At 37.3% G+C, this 15,575-nt stretch overlaps 1 protein-coding gene across 1 annotated transcript in view; it reads right to left on the bottom strand.

Moving 5' to 3' along the window:
• Positions 1 to 363: 363 nt before the first annotated feature.
• The window catches only part of MPDZ (multiple PDZ domain crumbs cell polarity complex component), a 181,095-nt gene continuing 165,883 nt past the window's right edge, over positions 364 to 15,575 (bottom strand). The window contains exons 37-48 of the mRNA XM_052645436.1: positions 15,421 to 15,566; positions 14,605 to 14,688; positions 14,231 to 14,424; positions 12,117 to 12,264; positions 9,245 to 9,331; positions 8,382 to 8,472; positions 7,424 to 7,467; positions 6,506 to 6,628; positions 5,161 to 5,265; positions 4,510 to 4,622; positions 3,597 to 3,720; positions 364 to 1,737 (exon numbers count right to left, since the gene is read on the bottom strand). Of these exons, the coding sequence (XP_052501396.1) occupies positions 1,591 to 1,737; positions 3,597 to 3,720; positions 4,510 to 4,622; positions 5,161 to 5,265; positions 6,506 to 6,628; positions 7,424 to 7,467; positions 8,382 to 8,472; positions 9,245 to 9,331; positions 12,117 to 12,264; positions 14,231 to 14,424; positions 14,605 to 14,688; positions 15,421 to 15,566 (1,406 nt within the window). The 3' untranslated portion in view covers positions 364 to 1,590. The remainder of the gene's footprint in view (positions 1,738 to 3,596; positions 3,721 to 4,509; positions 4,623 to 5,160; positions 5,266 to 6,505; positions 6,629 to 7,423; positions 7,468 to 8,381; positions 8,473 to 9,244; positions 9,332 to 12,116; positions 12,265 to 14,230; positions 14,425 to 14,604; positions 14,689 to 15,420; positions 15,567 to 15,575) is intronic.

The following is a 15,575-nucleotide window of genomic DNA, read 5'->3' as shown; positions in this document are numbered from 1 at the left end:
AAAATAATTTTCATTATGACTTTTTCTATCTGAACATGCTTTAGCTCTTGACCCCTCTAAAGAACAATTCAAAACACTGCTTCACTCATAGCATTTCAGAAAGCACATACAGGCACAACACCTCTCTTTCTTCAATACTGTTTTCTTCCTCTACTCTATGCAGAGTTTATGAATCTTTAGCATAAAAAACATTGAGCTTTTCATAATGCAGTTGTCCAAAGTTCCTCTAACTGTAACTATGGACACCATATGTTCAGTTAGACACGATAAAAACCAATTTTAAATTGCAAATTTTGAACAATAAAGCTCTTTCCCAGTGAAAAGAACAAAAAATAATATGCCTGCCTTTTTTTTTTGGTGCACCATGAAACTTATTTATTCACTTCAATTCTTCATTTACACAAAAGTGCTGTAATAAAATATCTGTACACTACTTTTGTTACAAATATAGATAATATTCAAAATGACTTTATATATTCAATGTAGGAGTTTCACGCTCTAAAATGGGAATGAACACATGATAATTCCTCACCAGTTGTCTCAATAAACAGCTCCATCTGTTTCCCTTAGTCTTAAACTATTGTATTATAAGATGTTAATATAAGGCAATGAAATGAAGTTATGTTAATCCCCTTAATTTTTCTATCAATTTACTAATGGCATACAACCAAAATAATTACCAACACATTGCTTTGTTCTCTGTCATGAAGATTAATACTAACTGAAAACCAACTGCACAGCACACAGACATATTTTCAGCAAAGCATCCCTTAATACCAGAACTAACAATTCAGAGAAACTTCCACGCTCCTTCATGGTTAGCATGGAGGCTTTCTAGAGAAACCATAGTCAATACAGGATAAAGCCATCATTTTACTTATAGAAAGGTGAAATATTATATGTCAAAAATGAAAATGAACCTCAAGATGTGCAATAAATGGTTTCTTTACAAACTTAGGGACATTGATTCCTATTGCTGCTATTTTACTTGATCATGAAGCCCATTTCTGGAGAAAACTATATATGTATATATTAGAGCTAGGAGATGCAATGTTTAATACGTAATATTTAAAATAATTAAATATTGAAAGAATTTTTAAAGACTTTCAGTGTAACTTTTCTTAGAAGTGGGGAGAGAAGGCAGATTAACAAAATACATTTTTATAAAACTCGGGATTTTCTTCCTTATACTTTCATTTTTCACCTTAATTTCATGAAGCCACTTCTCCTTGGTTAGCTTTTGAGTGACTTTTTCTTTCTCTACTAAACACTGATCACACATTAAAATTTGCCCACCTGATTATAAAATGTCAGGTATCTTCAGGAAGAAAGACCAGCTTTATCTATGCAAACAAAGAGCCCTTCTCTTTGAGTTTACATCACAAAATATAAAGAGAATGGGAAAGTGATGCTAGAGTGTCAGTAAGAAAATCATTTCCATATGACAAAACAAACTTAAATGTTATTTTTTTTTTTCCTACAGGATTGAAGAGCCCAGTGAACACAGCCTGGGAAGAATATGCAGGATCACTCTCTCTATAGTGTGGGATGTGAGGGAGAAGTTGAAGTGGCTCAATTCTGGCAGCAAATTCAGGAGAGAACCATCAAAGTGACAGTGCCTTTTGTCCGCTTAAGGATGGCAACAGCTTCTTCATGGGTTACCCCTTCCAGACTCTGCCCATTGACAGCAATGATCTGATCACCTCTCTTTAGACGGCCATCTTCGGAGGCTGCTCCCTGCAATTATAAAGTGGGTTTATTTACTTCTCAAAAAAAAAAAAAAATGCTGCCTCACAGCTACACAACAGAAAAAGATCCAAACAAGAATGTAAATTGCTCTGCGTGTACACACACATTGCTCTCAGTGCTCCACGGGTGCTCCACAGCCATTAAGCAATGATGAACAGACACAAAGGAAGCCTTTCTCCTAAATGGCTTTAGCACTGAGATTCCAATTTGAGAGAGAATTTAGCAGTCAGTAGATTAGTTGGATGGTTTTTTGGCTGTTCGGCACAGCAGTTGGTGGGAACTCAAATTAATAAAGAATATTTGGGAATATGCCTAGTAGGAATGATTTCATAGAATCCAAGATTTTTTATCCTGTAAAGAAGACCTACAGAAAGAAAACAAAGGATTAGCAGTTTTGTAGGACAAAAGCGGTTTTATAGGACAAGGACATGAGGGCCACCGAACCCAAAGTTCTGCAGAAGCACAAAAGCCCACATGTATGTTGACAAGCACAGGATGAAGCCCAAGTCATGCAAACTCTAATCCTAATTCTTTCTGTAGCTTCGAAAAGGAAGCTTAAGCTGCTTGATTCTTTACTTCCCAAGCGTAGATGGAGTCTTCATATTCCTTATGGGCCCTAAATGATTAAGACTAAACACAGACACTGCTGTTTGTAGAAGAACCCTATCTTAAGGCATACTTACAGTAAGCAATTATGCAATTAAATATAAGATAAAAAATATGGAAAAGTTAATGAGGAATCCATAATGATGAAATTCTTAAAATATGCTCTAACTAGCATGCCTTAAATAAACTGTTCTGAGGCTGAGAAAAAGGACTGCATGACTCTTTTATTTACTGGCAAGTGCTATTTGTGTTTTTAGACATACCAATGGCTTTAAAAAAATCTCACAAAATAGGCTCATTGTTAGATTGCTATAGATATAGCACTTTATATTGGTTGAAAAATAATAATAGAATGAAACCTCCATAGGTAAGTACTCAAAAGAATGATAATACTAATCTAAAGCCCCCAAATGAAATCTTTTAGTAGGTTAAACATAATTGTTTCTTTGTGCTGCAAAATTTTGAGAATCTGAATTTTCTCCTGTAGGAAATTTCATCTAATTTTATAGTTCCTAAAAATTGTCTTCACAACAAATTACCAAATAATAATTATATGGGTTTAAATTATTTTAACAGGCTCACTAATGTTTTAATAACTTGTATCCTAAACATTCTTACCATCCAACAGGATGCTATATGATTACAACTATATATAATGGTTTGCTTTTCTTCACTGAATCCCTTAACTACACATAGCTCGTTTGTGGTAGGTGACAGGGCTGCTGGATATGGAAAAATTTTAGCAGTTATTTTTCTATTCCATTTAATGAAATGAAACTTGCAAAATAAACACATCTTAGCTATTCTGCATATGTATTATATATACTCTTCCGTGCCTATTTTATGTTTCACAACAAAAAATGCAAAGAAAAAGAAATGCCAGAGCTCTTTAACATACACATATTTAAAATGTCCTATTTTCAAAAGACATTAACTATATGCATCTTGTTTGCAAAGGAAAACAATCAGGCCTCACTGTCTAACTCAAGTTCATGAATTTTATGTATATTGTTGAGAGCACCCATGGAACTTCAATTTGAGCCTATATTTCTTTAAACATAACTAAACCTCAAATTGGACAAAAATACTTAATGACCTGTTCCTGTAGGGAGTTGTGCAAGAAAATAATCAAATGTTGACCATTTGGCATTACCTGAGGCCATAAACTAGTAAGCCAGCTGCTGACCACTATTAGTGAACATTTTGTGGGGGGAAAGGGTAGTTAAAATTTGAAAGCTTACCTTCGCAAACACTGTTTTAACGTAAATGGGTAAGTCTCCATGAGGACTGCCATATCCTCCTACTATACTGAAGCCTAAGCCATCTGGTCCTCGGTCTAGTGTAATTGACTTACACTGAGGAGGCCTACAGTAAAGGGAAGGAAACAAGAGCTATTAGATCTCATATGTATATCAATGGGTTATCTGACACCCACCTAAAGCTGATAGAATTCTCTGTGTCACCAACAGTGGAAAACCATGGGTATTCAGGGATGCTTCAATTGTCAGTGTCTGCTGTGCTACAAATGTTAAATTTACATAATCTAATAAAGCCCTACTTAACTCCCTAATTCTATTACCCATGTATACTACCCTTAAACCTAACATATTCATGGTAACTTCTCATTGTACATTGTAGCAGCTCTTTCTCCAGTTCATTTAAAGTGAGACGAAGAAGCACTGAAGACTAAGATGGAATAAATCATAAACATCAGTATTCCCAAGCTCAGAGACAAAAACAGATAAACAAAATAAAACCTGCATCAGATAATTTAAAAATTCTAACATGCTCCTCTCTTCTCCTCTCTATATTCTAATACTTTTGTACTCAAGTTTGGGTAATTGTGACGTTTTTTTACTCAAAAGTATGATCTATTAAATGATTACGCAATGTAGAAAATTTTAAAAGGATAGACTGACCCCAAGACTAAAATGTTCCTTCAAACAACTCAAGAGATGAAAAGAAAGGAAGAGCAGTAGCACACATACATGCCTGTCTGTCATCTTCCTGCCTGCCTGCCTACCTGTCTTTGATAAATCCATGCCAAACTTAAAGAGCTTAGACATACATGGTTTTCATATTTTATACTTCATCGCCCATCATTTCACCTTTATGTGCTCATAGGGACATACAAACGATAGTATGTGAGCTCACCCTAAGTCATCTTGAAATATACTACTTGACGTCAGCCCAGTGAGAGAAAGACTAGAACTGGCAGGCTCCTGTTGATGACCTGTGACCACACTCACGTCTCCGCCAGCAACCACCTGAACACAGAAGAAATATAAATAGAAAAACACGCTCATGTGGCTAGGAAGACATCAGTAATTCTTCAAAAAGAGCACTGGGATTAAAAATGTGTATTTCATCATACACTTTATCATGTCTGTTAAAATAAATTTCATAAGGTCCAGAGGTATCTTTGACACTAAGGATATTCTACTAATTCAATTCTATCAAGTTCCTGATGCTTTCAAACATGGTATCACATGTAATTGTTTTCTAAAGATCTTTAGAATACAAGCCACTCAATCACACCACTGAAAATTTCAGCAATTAATCATATCCTGCCAAGACTGAGAATTTTCCCCCTTAGATATAAAAAGTATAAAATAACATATACATTAAGAAAAAAAATGTGACAGAATGTATTTCCTATGTACTTTCTTGGAACTCTCAATGTAATCATTTATGTTCAAGGGAAACAGTAAATAAAAGCAGGAAATTTCACTTTATAGTTTTAACATCAAAGCTCATGTGTCCTCAAGCTACCCACAATCGGAAAAGTTGGGATAAAAATCTTACCTGCATTTCAATGGAGCCAGGGGCATTTTTCAGTAAGTTAACTGCCTGGGTGTGAGTCATCCCCTCAGTGGATGTGCCACAGATACTGACAATCCTATCCCCAACCTGTGATGGAGAGAAATAGCCATCTGCTGCAACGCCATGGAGAGGGGGACCATTTGCTTCCCCAGCCTCCACGCCACACATATACTGCTGATCAGCACCAGAAATATAACCAAGGAAACCTCCGACTCCTAGCAGCAGCAACCACAGAGAGAAGCTGCACATAGTGGCCATGTTCCATCATCTTTGGGAGCAGGGGCAGGGAACCACACTTCCCTTCTCTGCACTTCTCCCAAAGAACACTGCATCTGTTATCATCTGTGAACAAGAATTCCTCTGGATACTATTATTATATACATTGTCTGTGACTATAAGTTAAGGGCTGGCAAACTACGGCTGATAGGCCAGGACTGGTCCGTCGCTTATTTCGGTAAGTAAAATCTGGTTATAAGACAGACACAGTTATTCGGCTGCATTCACACAGTAGAGTTCATTAACTGCAATACAGACACATAAGCCCTGAGAAGTCTGAAATATTCATCTTCAGCAAAAAGTCCTTTAGAGAGAAGTTTTCTAACCCCTGTGTTATGTGTACAACTAGTTTTAAAGTGCTAGTCAGAAATTCACATATCAAAGGGAGATTGAACCATTACTGATTTACACAGCATTTCTAAACAGTGGTCATTGTTTGAGACAATTTTAAGGCATGAGGCCATACAGATTTTACTGTGTAGAGACTGAGTTACTAATGGAATATTCACATGATTTCAGAACTGGGCAGTTAGCATAAATTCTGTCATAGTGCTCTACATATGCAAAATCCCTCAATTTTGAAGCAAGTTTTGTAGTTTCACGTTATAAATCACATTTACATCAAGCTTCCACAAAACAGATAAATAAATGCAACACAGATGATAATTTTCAATTTAATAAAGTACCAAAAAGACATGTAAATAAAACATTTCACTTCAAAAAAATAATTTCACTTCATTCTGCCAATACTTTCTGAGAATACTTTCTGCTTTCTTTTAAGTTCTTCCACAGGACTTCAAGCAAACAAAAATATTAAGAAACAACTGCAAATTATCCCATTTCATTTACTGACAAATTGCTTACAACAGCAAATTCTTCTTTTAAAATTTCTCCGTTTTTTATTCAAAGAAACCCCTGTTGCAGCTATATTAGCTGATTTAAAAGCTGATAGAGACGTTTCAAACTGCTTGCAACAGTTGGCCAGATGCAAAGGGTTTATAAAACCTATTGGCAGATTTGCTAAGGCTACCAGGGACTTTGTAGAACTTACTCTGAGTTTCTGCGTCTGAGCTGCAACTCCATTCGGGTGCATCATTGCAATAAATATAGGAACATCACCCAGCGGACTGCCCACTCCTCCAGCAATGCTGATACCCAATGAGTCAGTGGGCCCCTGCCACGGGACAGACAGAATATTTTGGTCAAACTGTTATCTTTCATTGGCTTTTGTTCTCTTTGGCGCAACATTCTATAGTTAATTCTGATCTTCTAGACTTGAGGGAGGAAAAGGATGCCCAAGAAAACTGCATTAATTTATCTGATACAAGTTCTTAATGTGACTTAGAAAACTAAGCATCTGTTCGGGAGGTAAAAGAAACCACAACAGGCTAAATAAAAATCATGTTACAGGGAATGAGGACAACAGGGACCTGCATTCAAAGCCAGAAACCCACACCAACAAATGCTGGGACCTGGAACAAGTCCACTGCTTTCAATGAACCTCTAGCTCTTCATGGACAAAATGGAAATAACCGGGCCTTTTACAAAGAGCTGCAGTGACTACTGAATGAAATGGCGATGGTATGAAGTGTCTACAAGTGTGCTCAGCACTTAAATTTGCTTTTCTTTTCTCTGTTGTACATAGCTGTCAGAAGAATCTGTTTCAGAAGAATGGGAAACTTCTTCTGAAAGTCTGAAGAAGGCAAAGGTTTACTGATCCATAAAAGAAGTCAGAGAGGCCTGCATATTTTGTGTGGGGCTGGGTTGATACCATTTTGGGCAAAAAAGCGTATACCAAAAATGATTTTTCAAACAAGGAAATTCAGCAGAGTCTACATTGTGCTATTTTCACTGCATGTAATACATATTTTATCAGATGGTACCATAAAGCAGTAAGGCAGCTAACAGGAAAATATGCAGACGACCTTGGAGCCATCAGCGTGTATACTATTTTCTCTCTCCCCATTACCTTTTTAATTTCAACAGTTCTTAATCCCTGTATTTCAGATGCCACTGTAAATGAAAAAAAAAAAAAACAAGAGAAAAATATGATTATTAACACATTTTTAATGTTAGTAATAGTTTAAATTTTAGTTGATTCTAAAACTAAATGGGACTAAGTACCTAAGTGAGGTACCCCAATGTTTTTGGAAATAGGGTATTCAAAGTTACTAGCACACATGATTACATCTGTCTTACAGAGGGGCTCCCAAATGAAAAAATGGCACACCATCCCATATCTTCCTTCTTATTTCAAGCACTGCTTATAAAACTGCATAATCCACTCTGAATGAGGCAAGGACAGGATGTGTTTTGGGCAGAGAGACACATGTGCACAGCTGAGAGGAATAAAGTCATGGAAACATTAAAAAGAATCCATGGACTTAAGTGCCTAAATTTCTAGAATATTAGTCACATTGCACACAGAGACTGCCATATGGTTAGTTTCTTCAATTTGAACAACTTTCAACCAATGCTCCAAGCCAAAAAGCCCTCTGCATCATGATTTCATGTAATTAAAACACAGGAGGATCATATTAATTTTCTCAATTGACATTTTTGCAATCTTATGAAAAATAGATGGCTTCAACTAATGGAATCTTCTGATTTATTACTATTATATTAAATAGAGAACAGGAATAAAAATCAAACACACCAATCTTCTTCGTAAGAAAAACATGACAGAATACTGATTCTAATGTTAGTAGATCTCCCAGGGAAAACATCAAATGGGAAATGCTGCCACAGGCATTGCTTCGTGCTGTTCTCAGCTTTTGCAGGCACTCATTTTTGCACCTATATTAGAGTTTAGGATGATTTAGAGGGAAGAAAGCTTCAGAGGTAAAGTAAAACAGGGGAAAAAAATCAGTGTTGATGGCCAAAATTCAATCCAGTAAATCATGCTTAACATTTCAATCCAATCTTACGTGCATTCTTCTTTGAACTACTTTCCAGTAACTCAGATGTACCGGATCCCGAAAGTGGAAAAGTGAATGAGGACAGGCTGGCTTCACTCATCTACAAAGACATAATAGTTGTCTTAGAGAGCTTGGGAAGTAATAATACCCCTTAAGTATGACTTATTTCATAATTACTTTAATGCACTTAGAAATACTTGTTAAGCAATAGTGGCATTTGATAACTAGAAAGGTAATCAATATAAACAGTTTCCACTGAGTTTTGTTTTCTTTTTAAGGAAGAATGTGCCCAGTGACATAACTAATTAAAGGTAAAAGAATTTGATTCCAACATAATCTCACCCAAGCTAATCTTCTCTAAATTTAATCTAGTTGCACACAGATGCGAACTTAAACAACTACAGAAATAGGGCCAGGGACAGGAAATAAATGGTAATCATTTAGGGGTGACTGTGAGGTCTTTAAGGACAAACTATCGCTGTGTTTTATATGTAGTGGTGAGCTTGTACAGTTCACCTACACAAGGTTCTTTTCAGTTGAATGCTGGCTGATAAATGTTTGCTATAAAAATAGTTTAAACATATGCTATCTTGGTAATGTATTAATTGGTTTGATTTTGAGATTATGCAAAAAGAATCATGTCAGAAAAGAAGAATGGTTTGGATTAAGTTTCTCAGAATGACTCACAAACTACTTAAGAGCTTCACCTTGCTTGCCTGTCCATTCCCATCTCTTAAACTCTGTACCCTAGCTGCTCTGCCATGCTGCCAGGCCTGCATACAGGACCCTGGACAGACTGACAGGAAAGGCCATCTTTGAGCTCCTTTCAGCCTGTGAACTGCATCATCTTGATGAATTCCACAGCTACGCACCTGGCTGCTTTGAGAAGGTCTCCTCTCCGAATGGAATGGACCAGTTTTGACTCTTCCAACTTCCAAGGTTACTGTGCCTAGGGAACACTAGGGGGAGGTTGTTTGACAGAAACATTTAAATAGAATGATATAGTCAGCTTTAGGATTACACTGTATTCTTTACGGCTGGGTTTTTGAAAGTCATGTTTCCTTTGGAATTTCTATAGGCAAGGATATCTCTCCCATCCTTTGTGGAAAGAGGTTTTTCTAAAACATTAAAAGTAGTAAAAACTGTAACAACAAATCAGTAGTAGCCACACCAAGTGTCTGTCTTACTAGCTCATAATTTACATGGAGAGGGTGTCTGTCCAGGCAAAGAGAAATGGAGAATCGACCAGTTCTCTCATGCAACACACCAATGTAGAGCCAAATGAGCCAAGGAATTTGGATTTTAAAAAACAAAACAAAAGCAATAAAAAACCACTATTGCAACAAGTTGCTTTGCTTTCAATAGCAGAGGTACTCAGATAATATAAGCTCTCTACTGCCACACTGCACCTGAATAGATCTATTATGCAATATTTAAGCCATACTGCTATAAACATCAAATGAGAATTGAGGAAAATTTCCCTGTTGCCCTTTACAAATAAATCACAGGCATGAAAGAAATGCTGTACAGTCTAATGTGAAAGCAGCAAAATGAGGTGGGTGAGAACTGGCATTTTGGAGTCAGATACACTAGTTTAAATCCAGTCTGTGTGAACTTAACAGATGTCTACCTTGATAAGTCTTTTACTCTGCATTAAAAAAAACAGAGATCATTATAGGCTGCTGTGATAGAATAATCCACGTACAATGCTCATCAAAATGTCAAACACATGCAGTCTTGTCAACTGTGTTGCTTCCAGGTTTTCCATTATAACAAACAGCACTGCAATGAACTTCACCTATGTAAATTTTTTTGTGTACTGAGGATTACTGATGCAAGACTTTAAAATGAAGAATTACTAAGTCAAAACAACAAAATGCAGCAGCAGTTACAAATAGCAAAGCTACAGGGATATTTAAGGCTCTCATTATATACTGGCAAACTGGTTTTAAAATGAGGATTTAACTGGTTCTAAAATTATCTATGTTACATTATGGATGCCTCCTTCTCTATCTTTGAGAGGTTTTTGTCTCACAGAATTAACTATCATTTTAAATTTATCTCCTGAAGGAAGAGACTTCTCCTTAAAGAACTCTAATTACTTTATTTTCTGAAAATAACTCCAAGAAGAAATGATAGTTTAAGTGTGCATTAATAACTAAATTTATATGTACATACCAGGTCCTCTTCAAACCAGAGGTTAACAACAATATGCCCACTTGAAATCGCTCTGTGAAGCTAAGCTTAACGACTGAAGAGGTTCTGACTAGAATCTGAGACCTCTGACATTGCCCACTGCTGTTTAATAATGTCATGAAGTTATATGCTAGTGTTACCGAACATGTACCACATGACATGGATTCTGATGGCAATAGGTGCCTAGTCAACTTTGAACTATACTTCGGGTCATAAAAACACATGTTAGGTAAAGGAAAACAATGAGGTAAGAATTGAGAGGAAATACATCAAAATTTCCAAGAACTGTATTTTTAGGTGACCATCCTATATTTTATAACTCATTTTTAAAATTAGACTGGTGCTGCCTTTCCAATCAGCAAATGATTCTTCATGGAATTTACTTTGGAGGAAAGAGATTTCACAGTGTAAAACGTATGTAAGCTTAGCAATGATACCTTGGGATGGAGGCCTTATAATTACTGAATTAACAACAGTGGTAACTGTTGAAGGAACTGTCAGGTAAATCTGCAAACACTCTTCCACATTCTTCATCTCTGGGGAAATACTGGGTTGGCAAAAAAGTTCATCTGGGTTTTTCTGTAAGATGGTGCAAAAAAACCTGAATGAACCTTTTGGCCAACTCAATATAAGGATGTCCAACGTAGTGTGCCCAGTAAAGGGTTAGGGCGGGGCAGGGCAGTCCAGAAAGCATGACTCTCAGAGGTACCCCGTTTGCCCCTCTGATCTCCCGCCTTTCTGTGGGAGCATCCCTGCCAGTATGAGATTCTCCCCTTATGCCAGAGGTCGTAAGAATACATCCAGATATAAATATGGAGGCGGGGTGAATTGACATGAAGACATTTTATTCTCTTTTGTGGCCTGAATATGTGCTTTTCTTTCAAGAAAAGAGCCACATAACAATCACTTTATGATAAAACATCTGCTAAGATCACAGATATTCAGTTCATAATTCTTGCTGTGTGTGCTCCCTCACTCAGTCATGTCTGACTCTTTGCAACCCCACAGACTGCAGCCCGCCAGGCTCCACTGTCCGTGAGATCTGCCAGGCAAGAATACTGGAGTGGTTTGCCATTTCCTTCTCCAGGGGATGATACTGCTACTGCTAAGGTGCTTTAGTCGTGTCCGACTCTGTGAGACCCCATAGATGGCAGCCCACCAGGCTCCCCCGTCCCTGGGATTCTCCAGGCAAGAACACTGGAGTGGGTTCCCATTTCCTTCTCCAATGCATGAGAGTGAAAAGTGAAAGTGAAGTCGCTCAGCAGTGTCCGACTCTTAGCGACCCCACGGACTGCAGTCCACCAGGCTCCTCCGTCCATGTGATTTTCCAGGCAAGAGTACTGGAGTGGGGTGCCACTGCCTTCTCCAGAACTACATAACCATATAATAAAGAGCTGATCATAAGTGTAGAGATTTACCACTGAAGTATGTTGTCTAACATATAAATATGTCTTATTTGAGAGAACATATTAAATAAATACTTGTTGCATATGTCTCCTCCTTCTCCTATGCTGTTACACATAACCATTTATGGCACTGGATTTCTACCTTCAGCAGAGCCGCAACCGCTTCCTGCGTTGCATGGCGGACGTCTTCTCCATTCACCATTAGTATCTGGTCTCCCTGTAGCAGTCGCCCATCAGCATCTGCAATGCCTCCTTTGACAACATCGGACACAAACACTCCAGTATCATTTCTGCAAGTGTGATTTTAAATATCACCATTATTACTTTTTCTCAATTGGAATGCAATGCTTATTTAATGAAAGGCTAACATTTTAGAATTGAAAATTTTACTTCTATTTTTATGACTTTAAAAGTCTTATTGCTTTATCAACACTGGTGAAACTGAGAATTTTATATAATAATAGTATCTTATGTCTTTATAATATTTTATAGATTAAACATATCTTTCATAAGCATATTTATTCAACACTTATAAACTGTGAGTAGAAGTGGTTATTATACACATTTTATAGGTCACATAGCTACTAAATGGCAAAAATGGTACTTAAGAGTCAGTCACTGTGAGAAAAACCTATTGTTCGTTCTATACCATAATTAAGCCCTGAATGGATACTGACCTGTGCCTATATAAGTATGTTGCTATTATCAACAACATCATTAACATTACTTAACAGAAACAACAGATGTGTCTCAAACTAAAACCAGTTGTTACTCAAAATTATGTACCTTTGCTGTGATGTCTCATTTAAATTATTACAGGTCTAACTTTCATACAAGATAGGTTTATGCAAAATGAACAAATATTAAGCTTATTCCAACCTTCTTTTCATAAAAGTAAAAATAACTCATAACTTCCTGTTGAAATACAAAGATGACCATGTAGAAACACTTAGTAAGGTTTAATTGCATCACTTCTTCTTGCCAAGGTCTTGACCTTAAACAAGTCATTTCATCATTTGATACAGTTTTCCCATCTTTAGAATAACTGTGGTGGAATTTACTAGATTAAATATTTTTAACATTACCTATATATACATATTTAAATAAATTAGGTATTCAATTTATGTAAATTCACCGACCTACTACCCCAGGCTTCTTAATTTATACTGTCTGCTTCCTTCAGGTGGTGTTCTTGTCATTCTCATCCTTCTCTCTAGAATATCCTCCTTCCCCTTTCGTTAGATCACCTCTCACATATTACACTTTTAGCTTCATCTCAGGCACTTTTTTTATAAAGCAGTTTTCCTAACCTACTTTCCTTAAATAAGGTTACACGATCCCTTTCTCCTTTGCTTCCATGGATTCCTCACAATATGTTTCTGTCTCTCATTAATAGATTCCTTTGTTGCAATAATATATTTAATTCTCGTTTACCAAACTGAGTTTTCAGATGTTAGCATTCATGCCTCTTTTAACTTTATTTTCCAGAACCTAATAGATCTCTTGGCACCCAGCAGGTACTCAAAATTACCAAATGCCTTTTTGTCTTGTTGCTGTTGTTCGGTTGCTAAGTCATGTCCTACTCGTTGCAACTCCATGAATTGCAGCATGCCAGACTCCTCCGTCTTCCACTATTTCTCAGAGTTTGCTCAAATTTATGTCCACTGAGTTGGTGATGCTATCTAAACATCTCATCCTCTGTTGCCCCCGTTTCCATTTGACTTCAATCTTTCCATGAGTTGGCTCTTCACATCAGGTGGCCAAAGTATGGGAGCTTTAGCTTCAGCAACAGTCCTTCCAATGAATATTCAGGCTTGATTTTCTTTAGGATTGACTGGTTTGATCTCTTTGCAGTCCAAGGGACTCCCAAGAGTCTTCTCCAGCAACACAATTCACCAAATCTTTGGCAATTAGCCTTCTTTCAGCCTTCTTTATGGTCCAACTCTCACATCTATTCACAACTACAGGAAAAACCACAACTTTGACTATACAGACCTTTATCGGCAAAGTGATGCCTCTTTTTAATATACTGCCTAGGTTGGTCATAGCTTTCCTTCCGGGAAGCAAGCATCTTTTAATACTGACTAAAAAAGTCTAAATTAGTATCTTCTGATGTTCTACTGCTGCATGGGCTGACAATAGCTACCTACAGAATACAAGCAGTTGATAAAGATTCTAGTACTACTAGTACTCTTCAAAGAAATTTAAGTTCAATCATTTCCAAGAAATCACTGCCTTTGCCCTGGTTAGTCATACCTTTTACCAACAATACTCAACCCCAGGCCTTTCCCTGGCTTCTTCTGCAGCTCGACGGTGAGGGTGTCATACACGTCCTCCTCTTTGTATGGGGCCTCATCTCTGTACAGCGTCAGGAGCACCCTTTGTGGTGTTTGTCTTAGGACATTTATTGCTTCATCATGTGTGGCCTTCCTCAAGTCAATTCCATTTACCTGTACAGAAGTGGGACACAGATGGTGAGGAAGTAGATGAGCTGGGTAAAGAGAAGAAAGATGGAAAAAGGAAGTAGTGGGGAGAGAGAGGAAACGGAGGGGCAGGGGAAGAAACAAACACCACCCTCCCCACAGTTGCCTTTTCTTTGAGGTAAAGGTCAAACGCACAGCATTCTGTACCTCTAAAATCTGATCACCAGCCCAAAGTCTGCCATCTTTACATGCTGCTCCTTCTTCATAAACTTCATGGATAATAATGGCACCCTAAGGGCACAAACAAAACAAACCATGCTTTACCCCATCCTCCCTAGGAATGGTGAGCAGAAACGCAGTCAAGGCACACTGTACTCTCATAGGCATTGATAAGGGTTATATGTTGACTACATCCGTATGTGAGTCATGCATCAAAATTCAGAGAAAAGCATAACAAGACAAGCTGCTGTAAGTCTTAAAGACATTTGCATTTCTTTCAAATGATACGGAATTTTAAAGGAAAAATTTATAAAATACATAAATCACCCACACACTCATTTATAATAGACACACATCACCTTTCCTATCCACAAATGAAATTAACAGATATGGCTCACCTTTCCTATCTACAAGTGGAATGAATGCCTTTTAAATGCATTTTTTGACAATTAGAAATTTTTGTCTATAAATTATCCAATTTATCAAATGTTTTCTCAGTATGGGTCTAACCCAATGATATCCAGTCAGTAAAAAGAAAATTAAAATATGGCAGGAACTGGTAAACTAACACAAATATTTTGAACCTAAAGGGCATAATCACAAGTATAAAGGAATATTACTAAGTCAGTGTTGACTTACTCAAAGTAAATGAGTATTTGCCCCACAAATTAAAATAACGAGAAATGATACTTTTCTAAATCTTTGTATTTCATTTCGTACAGCTGATGGACATTTCCCTGCAGTGACCTCTCGGGGATCACTGAAGAGGCTGCATATTTGGAGCATCTCTGACTACATCCTCACCAGCAGTGTGTCGGACCCCCCAACAATGCTCAGGCCCAGTCCTGTCCGCCCTTTGGAAATCTCAATTGTTGTTTCACAGCCTGGGATGATGGGGCAGGTTGCAGGATCAGAAGCGAAGATTGCTGGTGTTGATGACCTGCTTGTACCTAAAAGTA

Source organism: Budorcas taxicolor, chromosome 8, assembly GCF_023091745.1.
Source record: "Budorcas taxicolor isolate Tak-1 chromosome 8, Takin1.1, whole genome shotgun sequence".
NCBI classification, from domain to species: domain Eukaryota; kingdom Metazoa; phylum Chordata; class Mammalia; order Artiodactyla; family Bovidae; genus Budorcas; species Budorcas taxicolor.
Note: the sequence above shows the minus strand (reverse complement) of the source record. Positions and strands in the feature narration are given on the sequence as shown.